Source organism: Gopherus evgoodei, chromosome 1 (assembly GCF_007399415.2).
Source record: "Gopherus evgoodei ecotype Sinaloan lineage chromosome 1, rGopEvg1_v1.p, whole genome shotgun sequence".
Lineage (NCBI taxonomy): Eukaryota > Metazoa > Chordata > Testudines > Testudinidae > Gopherus > Gopherus evgoodei.
Window position 1 is genome coordinate 225,064,811 of NC_044322.1, and position 16,731 is coordinate 225,081,541.

Below are 16,731 nucleotides of genomic sequence, written 5' to 3' on the forward strand. Positions count from 1 at the left end.
GATTCAAGTGGGAATTACTCATAACCCACAGCAGTGAGACAATGGAGCCCCTTGAGTTGATTTATCAGGCCTGACTCAACCAGTGCAAGTTTATTCTCCTTCAAAGTCTATAGGGTCTATGGGGAAACAGCAGTGTTCCTGTTGGACATCTTTCCAATATACATCTCTTGTAAGTGGGTTTCTCATTGCATAACAAGACTGTTTCCTATTGGCCACTAATGTCAGATGCCCTCAACAAACTGCCCAGTGAGGCATCGGTGCTGAATTGGCCATCTTATTGTAGGCATTCTAACCCACTAACCCATAGAGAATGAAGAACTAAAGTAAAACTGACCGATAATGTTTGGAGCCCTGAACCATCCCATCAATGATATATGAATGTGCAATAACCAGGGCCAGCTCTAGGTTTTTTGTCGCCCCAAGCAAAAAAAATTTTGGCTGCCCCCTGTCCCAGCCCTAGGCTCCCCCCCACACACCCCTCTGCTGCCCCAGACCTGGGCTCTCCCCCCGCCACACACACACCCTGCCGCCCCAGCGCTGGGCTTCCCCCTTCCCCCCCCCCACCAGTGCCCGCCCCCCACCCCCTGCTATCCAAGCCCTGGGCTCCCCTATTCCCCCCCACCAGTGTCCCCCCCACACACCTCCTGTTGTCCCAGCCCTGGGCTCTCCCTCCCTCCCCACACCTGCACCCTCCCTCCCCCACACCTGCAGCCCTGGGTCACTGGTAACTCGCTCCCAGGGCAGGTCATTCAGCAGGAATTTTGGATGTGCACAGAACACAGACAGGATTGGTTCCCATAGGGTTACAGAGCTGCAGTAAAGTGGAACAATTTTCTGCTTGTGTGATTGGAGGATATCTGGATGCATATTATAAGACTGTCCTCCATAAATGAGGAAAAGTTGAGGTGCCTTTATTACTCTTTTGTTCCACTCTTTCTTTCTATGGGGAATTTGCCAATGCAATATCACTGTCTTCCTTTTAAACAAACAAACAAACAAACAAAAAGGCAATGGCTGTTGAAAATAGCAATTCCAGTCCTAATAACCACTGGGAAGCATTTCCTGCTCAATTTTATCCTACTTTTTCTACAGCAAGGGGGAATCACGGGACAAGGACCAGCAGCGCTTGGGGGGGGGGATCCTGGGGGGCAGTTAGGGGCAGGGGTCCCGGGAGGGGGCAATCAAAGGACAAAGAGCAGCAACGCTTAGATAGGGGGTGGGGTCCTGGGGGGCAGTTAGGGGCAGGGGTCCCAGAAGGGGGTGATCAGGGGACAGGGAGCAGGGGGGAGGGTTGGATGGGTTGGGGTTTCTGTGGGGGACAGTTGGAGGGAGTGGATGGTGGCAGGGTGGAGCTGCCCTCCCTCCCTGTGGAGCGTCCTGTTTTTTGAATGTTAAAATATGATCTCCCTGCCATTCACAGCTCTTAAAGCAGGCTGCCACATGAGGTCCCCCTCCTTCCTTTCCAATTGGCAATGGCCAAGGGAATGCTGGGAAATGTAGTTCTTTCCCTGCTCCAGAGCTGGCTCTATAGGCGGGGAGCTAATCAAGGAACTACAGCTCCCAGAGCCCCCTGTTGGTTCTCAGCTCTCATGCTGGATCCCTGCTGCCTCTGCAAATGGGCTGCCCCAAGCAGATGCTTGCTTTGCTGGTGCCTGGAGCCGCCCCTGGCAATAGCTAAATTTCCTATTGGCACTAATATCAGGTGCCTCATCCAGCCAATCAATGGAATATCAATGATTACTAGAGCTGTTTCCTAATAACCTATAATTTCAGAGGCCTGCTCCACCTAGCCAGTGAGGAAGAATCAAAGTTCATTACTCTGAACACCATAAACACGTCAGGCTGGTGAGGTTCTTGAGACCAGCATAAGAAGTCATCTTCAGACACTTGGTAAGGGTATCCACCACGAAAAATATGGGGGAACAGCCCATAGATCTGGGGAAAGCAAAAAAAGAGAAAAAAATACCAGTCAGTGGAAAGAGGAACCGACATACACCTTTTCTAACACACCAAAGATCTGTCTGAATGGTTGTTCCATGCTATCATGTATGGAAAACTTCGACCCAACATATGAGATAGACTCTCCAAACAGGCTCTCAGTCACTCTTCTCCATTTCTCCTATTTTATTCTTGGTGAGGCAAAATGGTCTGGTGTACTGAGCATGAGGCTGTGACACAGGAACTAACCCTGGATTTACCACTGTGTGCAGACCAATGACTTATGAAGTTTGTTTACCAAAGAATGCTGCTACATGGCTGATGATCATGTAATCACCAAAAGCTTTGGTGGCGCATTAAGATCGACAACTGAATATCCAGCCAAACCACCTTAAGGACTAAGCAAAAAATGGATCCCAGTGGCACTCTGTCTGTCCCTTTGGGATTGATGATGACTCTGCGACCTTGAGAAAGTCACTTCCCCTGCCTATGTCTCACATTCCCCATCTGCACAGCAGGGATAATGCTACTATCTCCCTTCATGGAGCACTCTGAGCGCCTTGGAAGGACAGCACTGTATAGATGCAATGTAGTTTTCTTATTTTCTCTCTCTGTCTCTCACTGTTCCTTTCACAGAGAGAGATAGACATAGAGTAATTTACCATGGAGTTGCTCAGTTCTTTCTCTGGCCTCATCAGTAGGACACTCTGATCCACGGCTCGAACAGCGCAGAGGGATCTGGGAGCTGCCTGCAGCTGGAGACTGACCTCAGATCCAGGGAGGGCCTCATCCTCTGAGAACTCTATTGTCACCTTAAAGGGCACAAGGGGAAAAAACATGAGAGGAGAAAGGCAGAGAGAGAATCCCTTCTGCTGATCCACCTGCAAGGTGGCTAGAGCAGAGAGGAGCCCCACATAGTCCAGGTGAAGGTAGTCCCCTGGGATTCCCCTCATGCTTCAGGAGAGAATGAAACGGCTATGGACTCTGAAGGGATGGACAATTGAGGAGTAAGGACAATTGGGGAGTAGGGAAAACATGCAACTAATGATATTAGAGGCACCTAAACAGCGAAACACAGCAGCACAGCCTTCTGAGGGCACATCACTTCAGTGCTCTTCTCTCCACACCAGCTCGTCTCTGAATACCAGGTCAAATTCAAAGGACTCAGACCTCCTCTTCAAACCCTGCATGGGATTGGCCTAGGTTTCCTAAAGCCGTGGCTCTCAACCTTTCCAGACCACTGTACCTCTTTCAGGAATCTGATTTGTCTTGAGTACTGCTAAGTTTCAAAACTACTTGCTTACAAAATCAGACATAAAAATTCAGAAGTGTCACAGCACACTATTACTGAAAAAATGCTCACTTTCTCATTTTATTATATAATTATAAATTAAATCAATTGGAATATAGATATTGTACTTACATTTCAGCGTATAGTACATAGAGCAGTATAAACACGTCATTGTCTGTATGAAATTTTAGTGTGTGCTGACTTTGCCAGTGCTTTTCATGTAGCCTGTGGTCAAACTAGGCAAATATCTAGATGAGTTAATGTACTTCCTGCAAGACCTCTGCATGCCCCTAGGGGGTACATGTACCCCTGGTTGAGAACCACTGACCTAAAACACTTGCTCACCTGCCTGATCATAGCTCCCCATGACAGCTCCTGTGGAATAATGGAGCTGTCAATCCTCAGGAATGAGATTGGTGTGTGCAGCACACAGGGCTCTCTCAGCTTGTGGTTGAGGAACTTGATTCCAAAAGACATTAGAATGGTCACACATCTCAGACCTTTCTGAGCAGAGGGTAAAACCCTCTTCTTCAGCTCTCCTTCCCCTAAGTGCCTCACCAAAAACCACATATTGAAATATAGGTCCCTACATTCCCAGTGAATCATTTCCCCAGCCACTCAGTTACACCCAACCACCCACATTTATCTACTCCTCACACCCTCATAACCTTGTTGCATTCCTTCCCCAGATGCACACACCCACGAACCCAGGGCTCTCAGCCATGAGTCCTACCTCATTTTCGAAGCACATGGAGACCCTGAAGGGGGCGCTATCAGCTATGATTCCTCCAGTGGGGAAGATGACATAAACTACAATGGTAGGAGCTGGGGCGTAGTTGGAGGTGAAGACCAAAGGGATGAAGAAAGTGCCCGTCATCACTGGATTGGGGGGTGAGGAGAAGGAGAGAAAGAGAGAGGAAAAGAAGGGTATGTTTCCACTACCAAATATACCAAGATCTTCCCCTTTTGCCATCACTCTTCCTCTGCCATTTTGCTCCCTTTCTCCCTGCCTTTGTCGCATGGAATTGGGTCTCTCAGAAGCAAGGAGATTTCCAGAGAAGCCCATGAAACAATCAGTGTCCCCATGAACTCCTCAAGCTCTGACCTGCCATTATAGATCAGCCAGAGGATCTCCCTGTCTCTAACCATCACCTGAGGGGGCTGAAAGCTTCAGTCCGTCAGATGTTAGCAGATGTCAGCCTTGCAAGGAGTGAGATTCCCAGAGTTACCCAACATGGCTTACACCATGGAGCGGAGCTTGTGGGACACAGCACAGAATGATCACAGTGTAGAAGAAGTGCCTGCACTTACTCTTTGATGACCCAACCAAGAAAGTCTTCTGACCTGAAAGGACAATCCCCACTTTCCCAATGACCTAAGGGAGAAGAGAGAAAGAGGCATGAGAGAAGGGCTAGGAAATGCCAGAAATATGGTCATTAGCTTGACAGCATTACGCAGACCAGGCTCTCCATGGATGGCTACTTAGGGAGAATGGGACATAGAGCCCTTCATTCTCCATGGCACCAGCTACAATTGAGCCACTGGGCAGGGGGGAGTAGATGGCTCAGGGGGATAAAGAGACTAGGATATGAAAACTTTTTCCTGTCAGGCACCGGTTCTGATCTAGTCCAGGGTCACTAGTGAATGAAAGTCCTGCCCATTTGACAGCTGACCAATGGACTTTATTATTGAAATTATTTCAGTGACTCTGTTCCTAATGGCACAGTTGCTACATTGAATAGAGGGAAACAATAAATAAATGGTCACTACACTGGATATCTTAGTATAGAGACCAAGGACTGGTTGGGCCATGGATGTTGAACTTCCCTCTCACCTCCCTAAAGGTGCTTTCTCAAATGCAGAGCTGAGGAACACTAGCAGGGAGGCAGAGGGTGTGTGTGTGTGGGCTCACGTGCATACACATTCTCTGTTCTGTGCAAATAGGGCTTGAGTCTTTCGAGGTTTCTGATGCAGCATCTTTAACCCATCACCATCACCCCCTTGCATTTCCCTAGTGACTCACATAATAGGAAAAATCCACACTCTTGGGACCATAACTCAGGTCTTTCTCGTAAATTCTGAAGTTCACCTGCACCCTCTCTTTTTTGCCACAGGGCACTGTTCCTGGCACACGTACGATCCTGAGAAAGCTCTTGCTGGTGGTGTACAATGGCTGTATGAAGTGGTAGGCATTCTGGTAATAAACATTGACTGTCCCTGGCACATATACTGGGTCCTGAAGCAGGAATCTCCCCTGTCAAAAAATAAACAGTGAACTCTCTGGGTGAGTACATCAGATGAGAGAGATTCTGGGACTAGGGAGGTCAAGATCCTAGACATGACTTTGAGATCCTAGGCCAAATTCATCCCTGGTGTAAATCTACACTACATACTAACTTGCTCACACATATCTATGTGCCAGTATGAGAAGCTCATGATTGGAACAGCAGCAGGTCAGGATTGAGGGCTGCCAGCAGTTATGTGAGGAGCCCAGGGGTAGCATAACTTGGATCCACAGTTTAAGAATAATGTACATCAAAGGAGTTGTTTGGTCGGAAGCCAAGAACTGGACTATCCAGAGGTGATGCAAGTCTGAAATATGGTTCTCCATTAGAACTGCTGGGGGTGGGGTGCAGAGCAATAACCTGGTTCTGGAAAGTGGTATTAGTCCCTGACTTTCACAAATCATGAGATGGAGTCTTCCTCACTTACCTCCAAAGAGACTGAGTTACCATTCCAAGCATTTGTGTTCAGCTCAAAGGAAGCTCTTCCAGAGTCATCTGTGATGTATGTCTTGTTAAAACGCAGCCTGGTGTAGCTTAGTATAAGGTAAACTGGTGTGTTACTCACTGCTTTGCCTTGGTGATCGACAATTTTAATCTGAGAATCACGTGGAGAAGAGAGGAAAACAAAGCAGTTTCATCAATGTATGGAATCTCCAACTCCATCTCACCCAACTCGCCGTCAGTATCTCCACTGGCAGAGAGAACACCCCAGTTGCCATCAGCATTACCAGCACTGCTCTTAAGAGAAATCATCTCCTTTATTGCCATATGAAGAGAAGCACGCAGACTCATCAGAGGTTTTGCTTGGGAGCCTGGCCTATGGAATTCTATACTTTCAAATGTTTGGGGTTTCCTTGAGGTCTAACCCTGAACTCTGAATCCCCCGGATTTTTAGTCTTTGGGGTTTTTTTTAGCCATTGACATTCTTGTACAGTTACCCTGAGCCACTGATACCTCAGTTTTAATCCCACCTGAACCAAGTGTTTTGGCTGGGAATTACTCAGTCTCTGACATCCCAGAACTTGTGTTGGGGACAGAGCAAGGCAAAGAGACACAGCTGAGGAGACAGTTGGGAGCACATTATTTCATACTCTCTGGATGGTTTAGCTAAGAGTTACCTTCCCTCTGTAGATCTCGCCAGTGTAGTAATAAGGATTAACCTCCTCAAATGTAGCTGTCCCCGCTGTCCTGGAGATGAAGAAGCTACGGGAGACATTGACCTGCACCTCTGAGTGAAAGGGACAGGAGAAGAGATGAGAGAGAGAGGGGCAGGAAACAAAGAACCATCCCATTGGGCAATTCCACTAGAGAGCAGGCCCTTTGGTGACACAAACATTTGTTAGGCTGCACACATTTTATACCCCCAGGGAGATGGTGCTCACAGGACCCTGGCTATCTGGTCTCCCCACCTAATTGCAGATGGCTGTAGGAGAGCTGTCAGTGACCCACCATGAGACTAGACCACACCACCCCTATGGACCCACAGAGCAACATACTTTATGGGCTTGAGCTCGTAAGGGGTAGCTCCAGTGCCTAACCACTTTGGGCTCAAAGAAGGGCCAGTCCCAGAGCCTCCTGTGTGCCTGTATCTCAATGCTCCCAATGGATTAAGAACAGGGATGACAGTCTCTGATGGTCCTGATAATACTGGTGTATGTTTATTCAAGTGCCTTTCCTATACCCTCAAAGACTCCTCTGAGGTTACCTGTGCCATCCTCTACCAATGTGACCACTGCATCTATGTTGCTGCGGTAATCGGGGGAGATCTGGTTGAAGACAGAAAGATACACAAACGTGGAGAAGCAACCCATCTTATCAGTCTGAAAACAAGAGAGAGCAAAGTGATTGGTGCTGGGACAGCACCGCACTGCAGGAGGGACAGATGTCACAGAATGAGCTACCTTTGTGTCAGAACAGAACCCCTGCTCCTAGGGAGTTCAGCCTGCTCTGTGCTGCAAGGCACTTGAAAGGGGTGTCTACGCTGCAGCTGGAGAGTGCTTCCGAGCACAGGGAGACACAGGTGCTAGCTCTGCTCAAGCTAGTACAGTAACCATAGCTGCATGGCTGCAGCCACACTGCTACTTTGAGGGCACTAGATCAGCAGGACTAGCATGTGTCAATCTAGCCATGCTGTGAGGCACCCCCACCCCGAGAGGCTGTGTAGACACACTTCAAGAGTTAATGAGGTAAGTCTCACTAAAACAGCATTGTATAAACATAGCGCTGAGCCTTTGGCTTCTGTCTGCACCACCACACAACATGACATGGTGTCAGAAGTGGGTGGATTTCAGCACCAAAGAGAGCAAGACAATGAGAAAGGTGGTCGGTTGGTGGTTTTGGAGAGGAAAGGGGTATCAATGCTGAGGTTGTCATTTTTGTGGTGGAAAGGCCTCTCTGAAGAGGAGTCTACTCTGTTGCACCTGTTAAAAGGCTTCTCGGGCTTTCTGACATTCATATGTGTTAAATTAAATCTGAAATGGTTCAGTGGGAAAAATCATATAAAACAGGCAAAGTTAAAAAAGAGAATAGGCAAGGAATGAACTACCAAATAAGGGACAACTGCCAAGATTATTAACAAGAACAACAGAGGCAATGGCAGCTGCTTATGGGGCCAGGGAACAAAAACAGGTTTTAGGCATGGGGTGAAATCAATTAAAATAACATGTCTTGCATCGTGTCTCCTTCCCCTTGTCCCATCTCAGCTGGCATCGCAGCTCCTGCTTCACAAGATTGTCACCCTATGGGGCTTCCTGAGTGGCTCACCTGGTTGTTGTAGTGTTGACAGAGAGGAGGTCGCTGGGTACCGTAGAAATACCACCAACTCTTCTGGCACAGGCTCACCTGGATCTTCCCCTGCACGCCTTTCCCATAGGTGTATCTATGCGAGAAAGCGTGGGGGGTGGGAGAACACATGGAAAGGGGTGTGCACACACACACACAAAGAAAACAGGGGAATCTCTCTGGGTGGGTGTGCTTTACTGTATCTCCAGATCTCATTTATTTCATGGATATTCTCAGCGTATCAAGGTAGATGCAGCTGTAGAAGCAACGAGAACAATCTTGTCCAATCTCAGGCACTAAGCAGGCTGGCCTGGTCAGTACTTGGATGGACGACCTCCAAGTTGCTGGTTTTGTTAAGTCTTCTCAGACTCTTCCCTCTGAATCAATGTCCCAGCACCTCTCTCTTTATCTATCTGTGTAAGCTCTTACCCTGCACCCATCACTATAGTATCTGAGCACACAGTGCTAGGGGAACCTGTGCTGCAAGGTGTGAAGTGGTGTAAGTGATGTTCAGCAGCACTCTACCCTTTGAGTCTGTACTAAGGGCTTATCTACACTGGCAATTTACAGTGCAGCAACTTTCTCACTCAAGGGTGTGAAAAAACAGTCCCCTGAGTGCTGCAGGTTTCAGCGCTGTAAAGCACCAGTGTAGACAGTGCACCAGCGCTGGGAGCTACGCACCTCGTGGAGGTGGGGTTTTTAGAGCTCTCTCTCAGCACTCTGCCACAACCACACAATTCACGTCAAAGCACTGCCACAGCAGTGCTTTAGCATTGCCAGTGTAGACTAGTCCTAACTCTAGTGCCCTGAGAGATAGTAGAGGTGTGATACTGCAGGGTCTGATGAGGCTGATCAGTGAGGGGCTGCTCTTCTTCATCAAGCTGTAATCCACATGTCCTGGCCAAATTCCATCTGGAGCCATCCCATTCTCCTCTCTAGAATTTCCTCTCCAGTATCATCTGGTGAAACTGTTCTTTCTTTCCCCTCTCATTGTCTTGTTCTGTAGTGTGACTAGCACAGAATATCTGCTGTGCTCCACCCCAGAACTGGCTGTATTTCAGTGCTTGGGTGATCCCTGCATATGCACTCTGTCAAGAGCTCAGAGATCCTTTAGGCTGAAGGGATCTAGAGCAATGAGAGACAATTAATAATTAGAGTGATTTTTCTAGCTATTTAAAGATGTCAAAGGGTGGCCAAGAATGAGCTTGGCCTAATATAATTGAGACATGGTGAAATATATTTACAGTCGCTAGGTTAAATTCTCCCATTGAGGTTCCCCTAATAGATGGGGGTGAGGCGGTTGCTCATTCCAGGCTGGAGTGTATTAGCAGCTCCCTCCCCCTCTAGATCAGCCACCTCACCTGCCACATACTTGGAGTGAAAACGTTTTATCCAAAGCATAAATCTGAGTTGGCTCCTCAAAAACCACTTCAAATTTTGGCAGCACTGGAAGGAAAGAACCAGAGAGAATGGAGGGAAGAGTTACACCCTGGTGAGGAGTAGGCCGTGAAGAGAATGAATATGGGCTGGACCGTAGTAGAGTTGGGGGTCCCATTTTTTTTCTTTTATGAAATGTACGTATAGTTCCACTACTGCCTGATGCTCCCTGTTGGTGTTGGATCTGTGGCTCTGTAGGGGCCCAAATAACAGTGAATTTGTCTGTTAATGTCCCTCACCTTATGACAGCTGTTTGTAATGAGTGGAAAGGGAAAGAGGCTGCCATAGCTGTCAATGTGCTCCTGTTGCCCCTCTATAGTGACCAGGCAGAAAACACTAGCTATGAACCCCTTCTCCAGCAGTTTTCAGAAGGGGAGTATACAAATTCAACTTTGCCCCCTAGAAATAACCAATTCACTCACATGATTTAGGAGCATAGGTCCTATTGAAAGTCAACGTTCTCCTGTGTCACTTGGGCTCTTTTGAAAATCTCCCCTTAACATCCTTGGTACAGTCAGCTTTGGAGATCAGCCAGCTGTGACAGAAAGCTCCAGTGCTGCTATTGTCCTGTCATAGCCTCTACAGTCTGTACCTAACCAGACTGGTGTGTACACACAGCTCTCTTTGTCTACACTAAGCTGGAGGTCAGAAAATCATCTCCTTCCTTAGCAATATCCAGGGATATCTTCTCAGATCAGACCAGATCTGATTCCCTTCCTTATCAGAGGTGACTACCTTCCCTCCTAGAAAGCACTTCCCCATCCATCCACAGGAGAGTTCTCATATCAAGATGCAGTTCCTCTCCCCAGGTGTGATCTGTCTCCCACAGATTAAATTTCCCCTGTCCTATAGCTAGCTGTCTTTCTCCCCAGGCATACCATACTCCTCCACGGAGAAGCTGCTGTGCGCTTTCTCTTTGGCCACGCTGATGATGTACGTCCCCAATGGGGGCTCAGCAGCTAACTGGAAATACAGATCTGCAATGCCTTCCTGTGGAGCCACATCCAGCCATTGGCCAATCCGGTTATTGTTAGGGTCCTGCACCCACAGCAGAGAGGCATAATTAATTGTTCCAGCGTCTAAATGATCCAGAATCCACAACATCCAGCTATTTCAAGGGTTCTAGATGATATTACCTAACAGGTTCTAAACTGGCCTTGGCTCTAGAACCCAAATTCTAAAGCTTCTAGAATCAATTGTCTCTTGGGCTTCATATGGCCTAGATATTCTAGAAATCCTGAAGACTACACAGTTGTAGCTTCTAAGACCAGTGATGCTTTGATCTAGAGAAAAGATCTCTTAAAATTCTAAACTGTAATTATAAAGGTCCAAAGTGAATACTCATTCATACTGGTGTGAATCTCTAGAAACTCAGATTTGCACTGGTGTAATAGAGCAGAACTTGATTCAAAGTCTCTAGAGTACAGAGGGAAGCCCTGAAAACATCTATTTTCTAGAACCATTAACTTCTAAAATTCAAAACATAGACCTGTGGCATTTTTACAGTCAAGAATGTAAACAAATTATTGCAACCTGCATCAAAAAATATCATTTTTTGTGTGTGTGTGGCACTCACCTGAAGGAACACCAGCGGGTACTGGGGAAAAAAGAGGCAGCAACATTAGAAGAGAGAAACGCACTCTCAGCACTGTAAACAATGCATTAGAAACACAAAGCTTCTCAAGGAGAGCAGTTTGATGAATGACCTGGGAGCTGAGATCCCTGACAAACAATACTAATTGCATAAGGATCACCAGAGAAATTGTGGCACAGCCCATTACAATGAGGCCTGGCGAGAGGAAGGGTGTAAAAGCCAGGTTGGTAATCACCCCATGTTTGCAACTAGATTCTTCTCCAATAGTCCCCACATAGGGAACCCCTCCCTGTCTGACACTAGCTCAAACTCTGCTATGGAATGGCCATACCTTAGAAGAGTCCCAGGTAAATTCGAGCTTGAGGGAGCCCTCACTACAAACAATCTACTCCTCACAGAACATCCAAAAGCAGGCAGTGGTACACTCCTAACAAACCAGTTTTCCTGTGTCAACCCTAGAGTGGAGGCTGCACATGCACAGCCAGCAGAAAGAGCTGATAGACTCTCAATAAGGAATCGACATTTACAACATTTCTGTGTTGGACGGCCATGTTACTGACAAAGGCAGGGCTCCATGCACAGCAACTGGACACCATTCCCATCTGCCTTTAACACTGAATTACCAGTTATTATTCTGTGTGTTACTCTTCTTCAGACACTTGACAAACAAGGCCCGTGTATGTATTTGGGAGCTAAAGAAGAGGCAGAACTTTGACAAGGATGGGGGAGAGTAAAACAAAAGGGAACTGAAACAGGGAAGACTCCTTCATATCCTTTCATACATGTCTCACCGTGTCATTGAGTGGACTGAAATCTTCATTCAGGGTCACGATTCTAAATTTCACTGAGAGGGGAAAAGAAAATGGAGATAATTTAGAAGATGGAGACCCATCAGCTATTTACATCAGTCCTGCCCTGCAGCTGCCCTGCTATTCCTGTCCTGGGCACCCCACACAGCTCTGCCGGTGCTCATCAATCCTGCCTTGCAGCCTTCGCTGCTATCCCAGTCCTTATTTACCTTTGCCCCTACCTTGTACACAAACGGGGTATCCATTTGTGAGTAGTATTGATTACGTCACCAGTGCACACACAAACATTCACATGTACATTCCCAGCACATTCACCTACTGACACTTGATGTGTGGCCTCCTGGAGTTTCACAATCATCACAAATGCTACACACTGTAGCCATTCAGAACTTCACAGCAGCAGCAAGGATATAACTCAGATCCTCCTGCTCCAAGAGCCCTGGCTCTGTCCACTTGAACTAAAGCAGAATCTCCATTGACTGTTACCTGTAAGGGGCCTATGACATACTGCTGAGCAGTTTGCACTCCATCCAATAGAGGGCAGTGAGGCTCACACATAGACTAGGCTGTACACAGGGCAGCTATGGTAGGGGACTCCCTGGGTGGGGTAAAGTGGCTGTGGCTGGTGGTGTAGTGGCACATTGGGGAGAGGCTCAGGCTGGATAAAGGCCTAGAGCACATTTGTGCTCTGGTGTTCCTAGACTAGTGGAATGGCCCTTTGTGACGGAACACACCAGTGTATTCACACTCTATGCACCAGTGTAATAATCTTTGTACAAAATATGCCTTGGGAGGTATCATTTGAAAACTAACAACTTGTTTGTTGGGAGCTACAGAAGCAAAGCATTGTGAGGCGCCTTAGGTTGCAGGACACAGCCCCTTTCTGCTCTGGACTGCACCCTGGAATGTCATATCCTTACTGGTCTGTTCAAGCCAGCCCAAGTTAAAACAACCTAGAGGCAATTCCAACATATGCTGAAGGCTGAAATGACCCCCAAGGTTAGAGAAAAGAGTGGAACAGTGTTTGAAAACCACCCAGACCCCCCTTCTCAAGAGGATCTGCCCCAGGCTGTGTACAGGGGAAAGTATATGTGAGTGAACAGCCACACATATGGGCACTACTTGCTCCCAGCGGGAGCTCTCACCTGTCTGTCCTGGTTTGTAAATGGGCTTGTCTGTCTGGATGAAGGTGCCGCTGTTGACTCGACGGATCAGAACCTTCTTCTCCTCGTGAATATCAATCCTGCGGCCAGTGATGAACAGTTTGATGCGGGCAACCTCCTCGGTGCTGTTAGCTGGAAGCACAACCTGAATATGAAGAGAGTGATCAGCCCCTAGGTTAACTCCCTGGGGTCCCGGCTAGGAGCGGGGGAGGGGAAAGGAGAACAGTGGAAACCCCCACCCCCACCCCATCACCCAGTGGCATGTATTGAAAAGTATCCATTCTCCAGATGCAGATTTAGCTAGGAACCACCAGCCATGGGCTTCATCCATTTCCTTACTGGCCAGGAGACTGCAGTGGCAGGGAAAAGGAGGCAAGTGATGCCTCTGAGCCCTAGCACATAATGGGGGAAGGTGGGCAAAGGTCTAAGGGGACAGAAAGGTGGGAGAAGTTAGCAAGGAAGCATAGGGGGGAGAGAGGGCTGCAGTGTAATCAGCAGCCACTTCCATGATGCTAGGTCTTTAGTGTGGTGCTAGCAGGCAGCCCAGACCATGTCAGTCAGTGGGAGAACCAGAGAGAGCCACAGGGTCTGCCTGTGTCCAGCAGCCTCAATAAAGAAACCACAGCTAAGTCCTAGCTCTTTTGTAGATTCTCTCTTCCTGGGAATAAGCCGTGACAATGCAGCTTGTACATAACATGCACACACATTCTCTGGCTGCTGTCAGCGGCCTCTGTGTGAACTGGACTGCTGGGTCTCAGTCCCCACACCACACTAAGCACCATCATGCTTTGGCACTAACTGGCCTCCTCATTGGTTCTCTCAGGAAAGAGGCCAGGGACGCAATAGGAGCATGGAGACAGACCTGTCCTGCTTCCCACTGCAATGGGTCCTTCCAGGGCAGGGTGAGGAACTTTAGTGGTGGTGGTCAGCGTGGGAAACGTATCCATCCTGTACCTGACCTGGGGATAACTCCAGGGTACAGCCTGAAAGGGCTACCAAGACAACACCATTCCCTGTGCTAAGATCCTTGAAGAGAGGGAAATGGAGGAGTAAGAGCATTGGCAGAGGGAGGCTCACCTGGAACTTGCCACACTCAAAGGTCTTCTCCTTTGTGATCTCTTTTCGCAACAAGACATCCTGTCCCCCAGAGCGCTCCAGCAGCAAGGTCGCATAGAGCTTCCCCGCGTTATAGCTGATATGCACGCAGGCGGCCTGGGATGACGGGTAGTGGAGATCTGCAGGGATCACCACCACGTAATGTCTGCAGCAGGGAGGAAACAGCACAGCAGTGAATCAAAGTGAGGATTCAGCAAGAGGAATGGGCACCCCTGTACACACACCCCTATACACACACACTGCCCAGCAGCCCCAGGCAGGACAGTCCCTTTCAAGAATGCGCTTTGACATAGTGTAAATGTCAAAAGCAATGGGGATCCCACAGAGGGGATTAGTTGACCCCTCACTCATAGGAAATGTTTCCCGCTGATTCAGGCTGGAGATGTCTCCATGTTCAGTTTCTTGTTTTGACTCCTTTCTTCCTTTTCTTGAGCTCCTCTAAACAACTCCTCTCCCTCCTTGGTGTTTATACCCTCCAGATACCTGTAGCGTCAGATGGCTGCAATCTAGATGGCCCAAAGATGTGCCCTAGTGTGACAAGGGCAGGATGCCAGGCTCCATGGGAGCGCAGGAGGCAGGATGTGTGAGCTGAAGGACAAATGATCTGATCTAGTCTGGAAAGTGGGATCTCAGACTCAATGGCCCATTGGTCTGACCCGCTGTGGCAGAAGACATGGTAGCAGACTAGATGGGGAAATGGTCCATCTGTTTAAGTTGTTCCCCGATGACTGGGATTGAAATGGAGTTTTGGCATCACTCACAGTATGGGTGAAGTGGCCGTGAAGTGCAGCAAGCAGCTTAAGGTGATGGCTGTCCACATCCTCCCAGGAGACTGTGTGTGTGTGTGGGGAGCAGAGGCTGAAATATTCCTCTTCCTCCAAGGTCTCTGAAGTTGCTGCTGGGTAATTTCTTGGGGGGCAGCCTGAGCAAAGCAATGGGAGGGGGCTTTGTCTCCCCCCCTTCTCTCCCTCAGTCTCCTTCCCACGATTATACTCCTCAGCAGCAAGGGGGGTGTACCATATGGAATGTCCCTTAGCCAATGACAGCCTCCTGTAGTCTGTCCGCCAATCAGTACATGGTGTCCCCCTCCAAAGTCCCCACAGAGACAGTTGACCAAATGCTTTTCCTGGATAAACAGCTTGAATGTTGCTGCTCAGTGACCCGGGCCTGGTCCTGATCACCTGTCACTTGTATCCCTTTGTTCTGGCTGGAAATGAATTGCCCATTGTATTGTCTCCTGGGAGGGCTCCTCCTTGGAGCAAAGAAGGCAGTTATGCCATGCAATTCAGGCAGGGGGATCTGGATATGAGATATGGAGCCCTTCCCCTAGGCTAGGGGTTTTCAGACTTGGGGTCAGGACTCCTAAGGGGGTCGTGAGGTTATTACACGGGGGAGGTCACGAGCTGTCAGCCTCCACCCCAAACCCCACTTTGCCTCTAGCATTTATAATAGTGTTAAATATAAAAAAGTGTTTTTAATTTATAAGGGGGAGTCGCACTCAGAGGCTTGCTGTATGAAAGGGGTCACCAGTACAACAGTTTGAGAACCACTGCCCTAGGCATTCTTGGGGTCCCTTTGGACTTAGAACTGTAGCAGTTCCCAGCAAACCGCTTGTCTGTGAAATGATACAGTGAGTCCCAGTCCATATCCTAGTGCCACAAAGGAAAGCCAGCATCACAAGCAGCTCTGCCTTGCCCCCTTGTTGACAGCTCAGTAGAGAAGCCAGTGGTTGAGTGGGCCAAAAAGAACAAACAACCTTCTTAGCTGTAGGGCCCCCCCATCAGCGAAAAAGCATTGCAGCAAACCAGTGCTTGGGCTGCCTTAAGCCTGCAGTGCCTGCACAGCGCCTGGAGTCCACACACCACAGCAGAGCCAGACATTTTGCCAGCACTGGTTGTGCCAATTGTTTGCAATGCCTGGGATGAAGGTCTGTGCTCAGGTCCAACTGAACTGGTGTCATCTAAAATTGTTAGTACTCAGCTTTGGTGGGAATTCATAAGGGTTACCAGTGTCCAGGGGCAGCTGATCCTCCAGACTCCATCACACAACGCAGTGCTTTGCAGTGGAAAAGTTCCTCGAAAGCTGCTTCTAACAGCACTGGGCACAATGGAATAGGTGCTCCAGGAGTCTGAGAACACCCTGAAGCAGCCAAAGCTGAAAGGCACTACTGTGCGTGGATGCACACAACCAGTTCTGTAAAAAACTCCAGTGCTGCGCACAGTGCACTGAAACGTACAAGAACAAGCGAACCCACCAAACAGCACATGCCAGCAGTGTCCTGGCATCCCAGCCATGTTTCCCTTGCCCAGACGCATCC

The 16,731-nt window shown here is 48.4% G+C and overlaps 1 protein-coding gene across 1 annotated transcript in view; it reads right to left on the reverse strand.

Annotated features, from left to right (window-relative positions):
* LOC115637082 (alpha-2-macroglobulin-like protein 1) overlaps positions 1–10,683 on the reverse strand; it is a 34,229-nt gene extending 23,546 nt beyond the window's left edge. The window contains exons 1-11 of the mRNA XM_030537936.1: positions 10,611–10,683; positions 9,668–9,741; positions 8,278–8,392; positions 7,220–7,334; positions 6,633–6,742; positions 5,942–6,109; positions 5,253–5,483; positions 4,541–4,604; positions 3,963–4,108; positions 2,601–2,750; positions 1,819–1,935 (exon numbers count right to left, since the gene is read on the reverse strand). Of these exons, the coding sequence (XP_030393796.1) occupies positions 1,819–1,935; positions 2,601–2,750; positions 3,963–4,108; positions 4,541–4,604; positions 5,253–5,483; positions 5,942–6,109; positions 6,633–6,742; positions 7,220–7,334; positions 8,278–8,392; positions 9,668–9,741; positions 10,611–10,613 (1,293 nt within the window). The 5' untranslated portion in view covers positions 10,614–10,683. The remainder of the gene's footprint in view (positions 1–1,818; positions 1,936–2,600; positions 2,751–3,962; positions 4,109–4,540; positions 4,605–5,252; positions 5,484–5,941; positions 6,110–6,632; positions 6,743–7,219; positions 7,335–8,277; positions 8,393–9,667; positions 9,742–10,610) is intronic.
* Between the last annotated feature and the right edge of the window lie 6,048 nt (positions 10,684–16,731).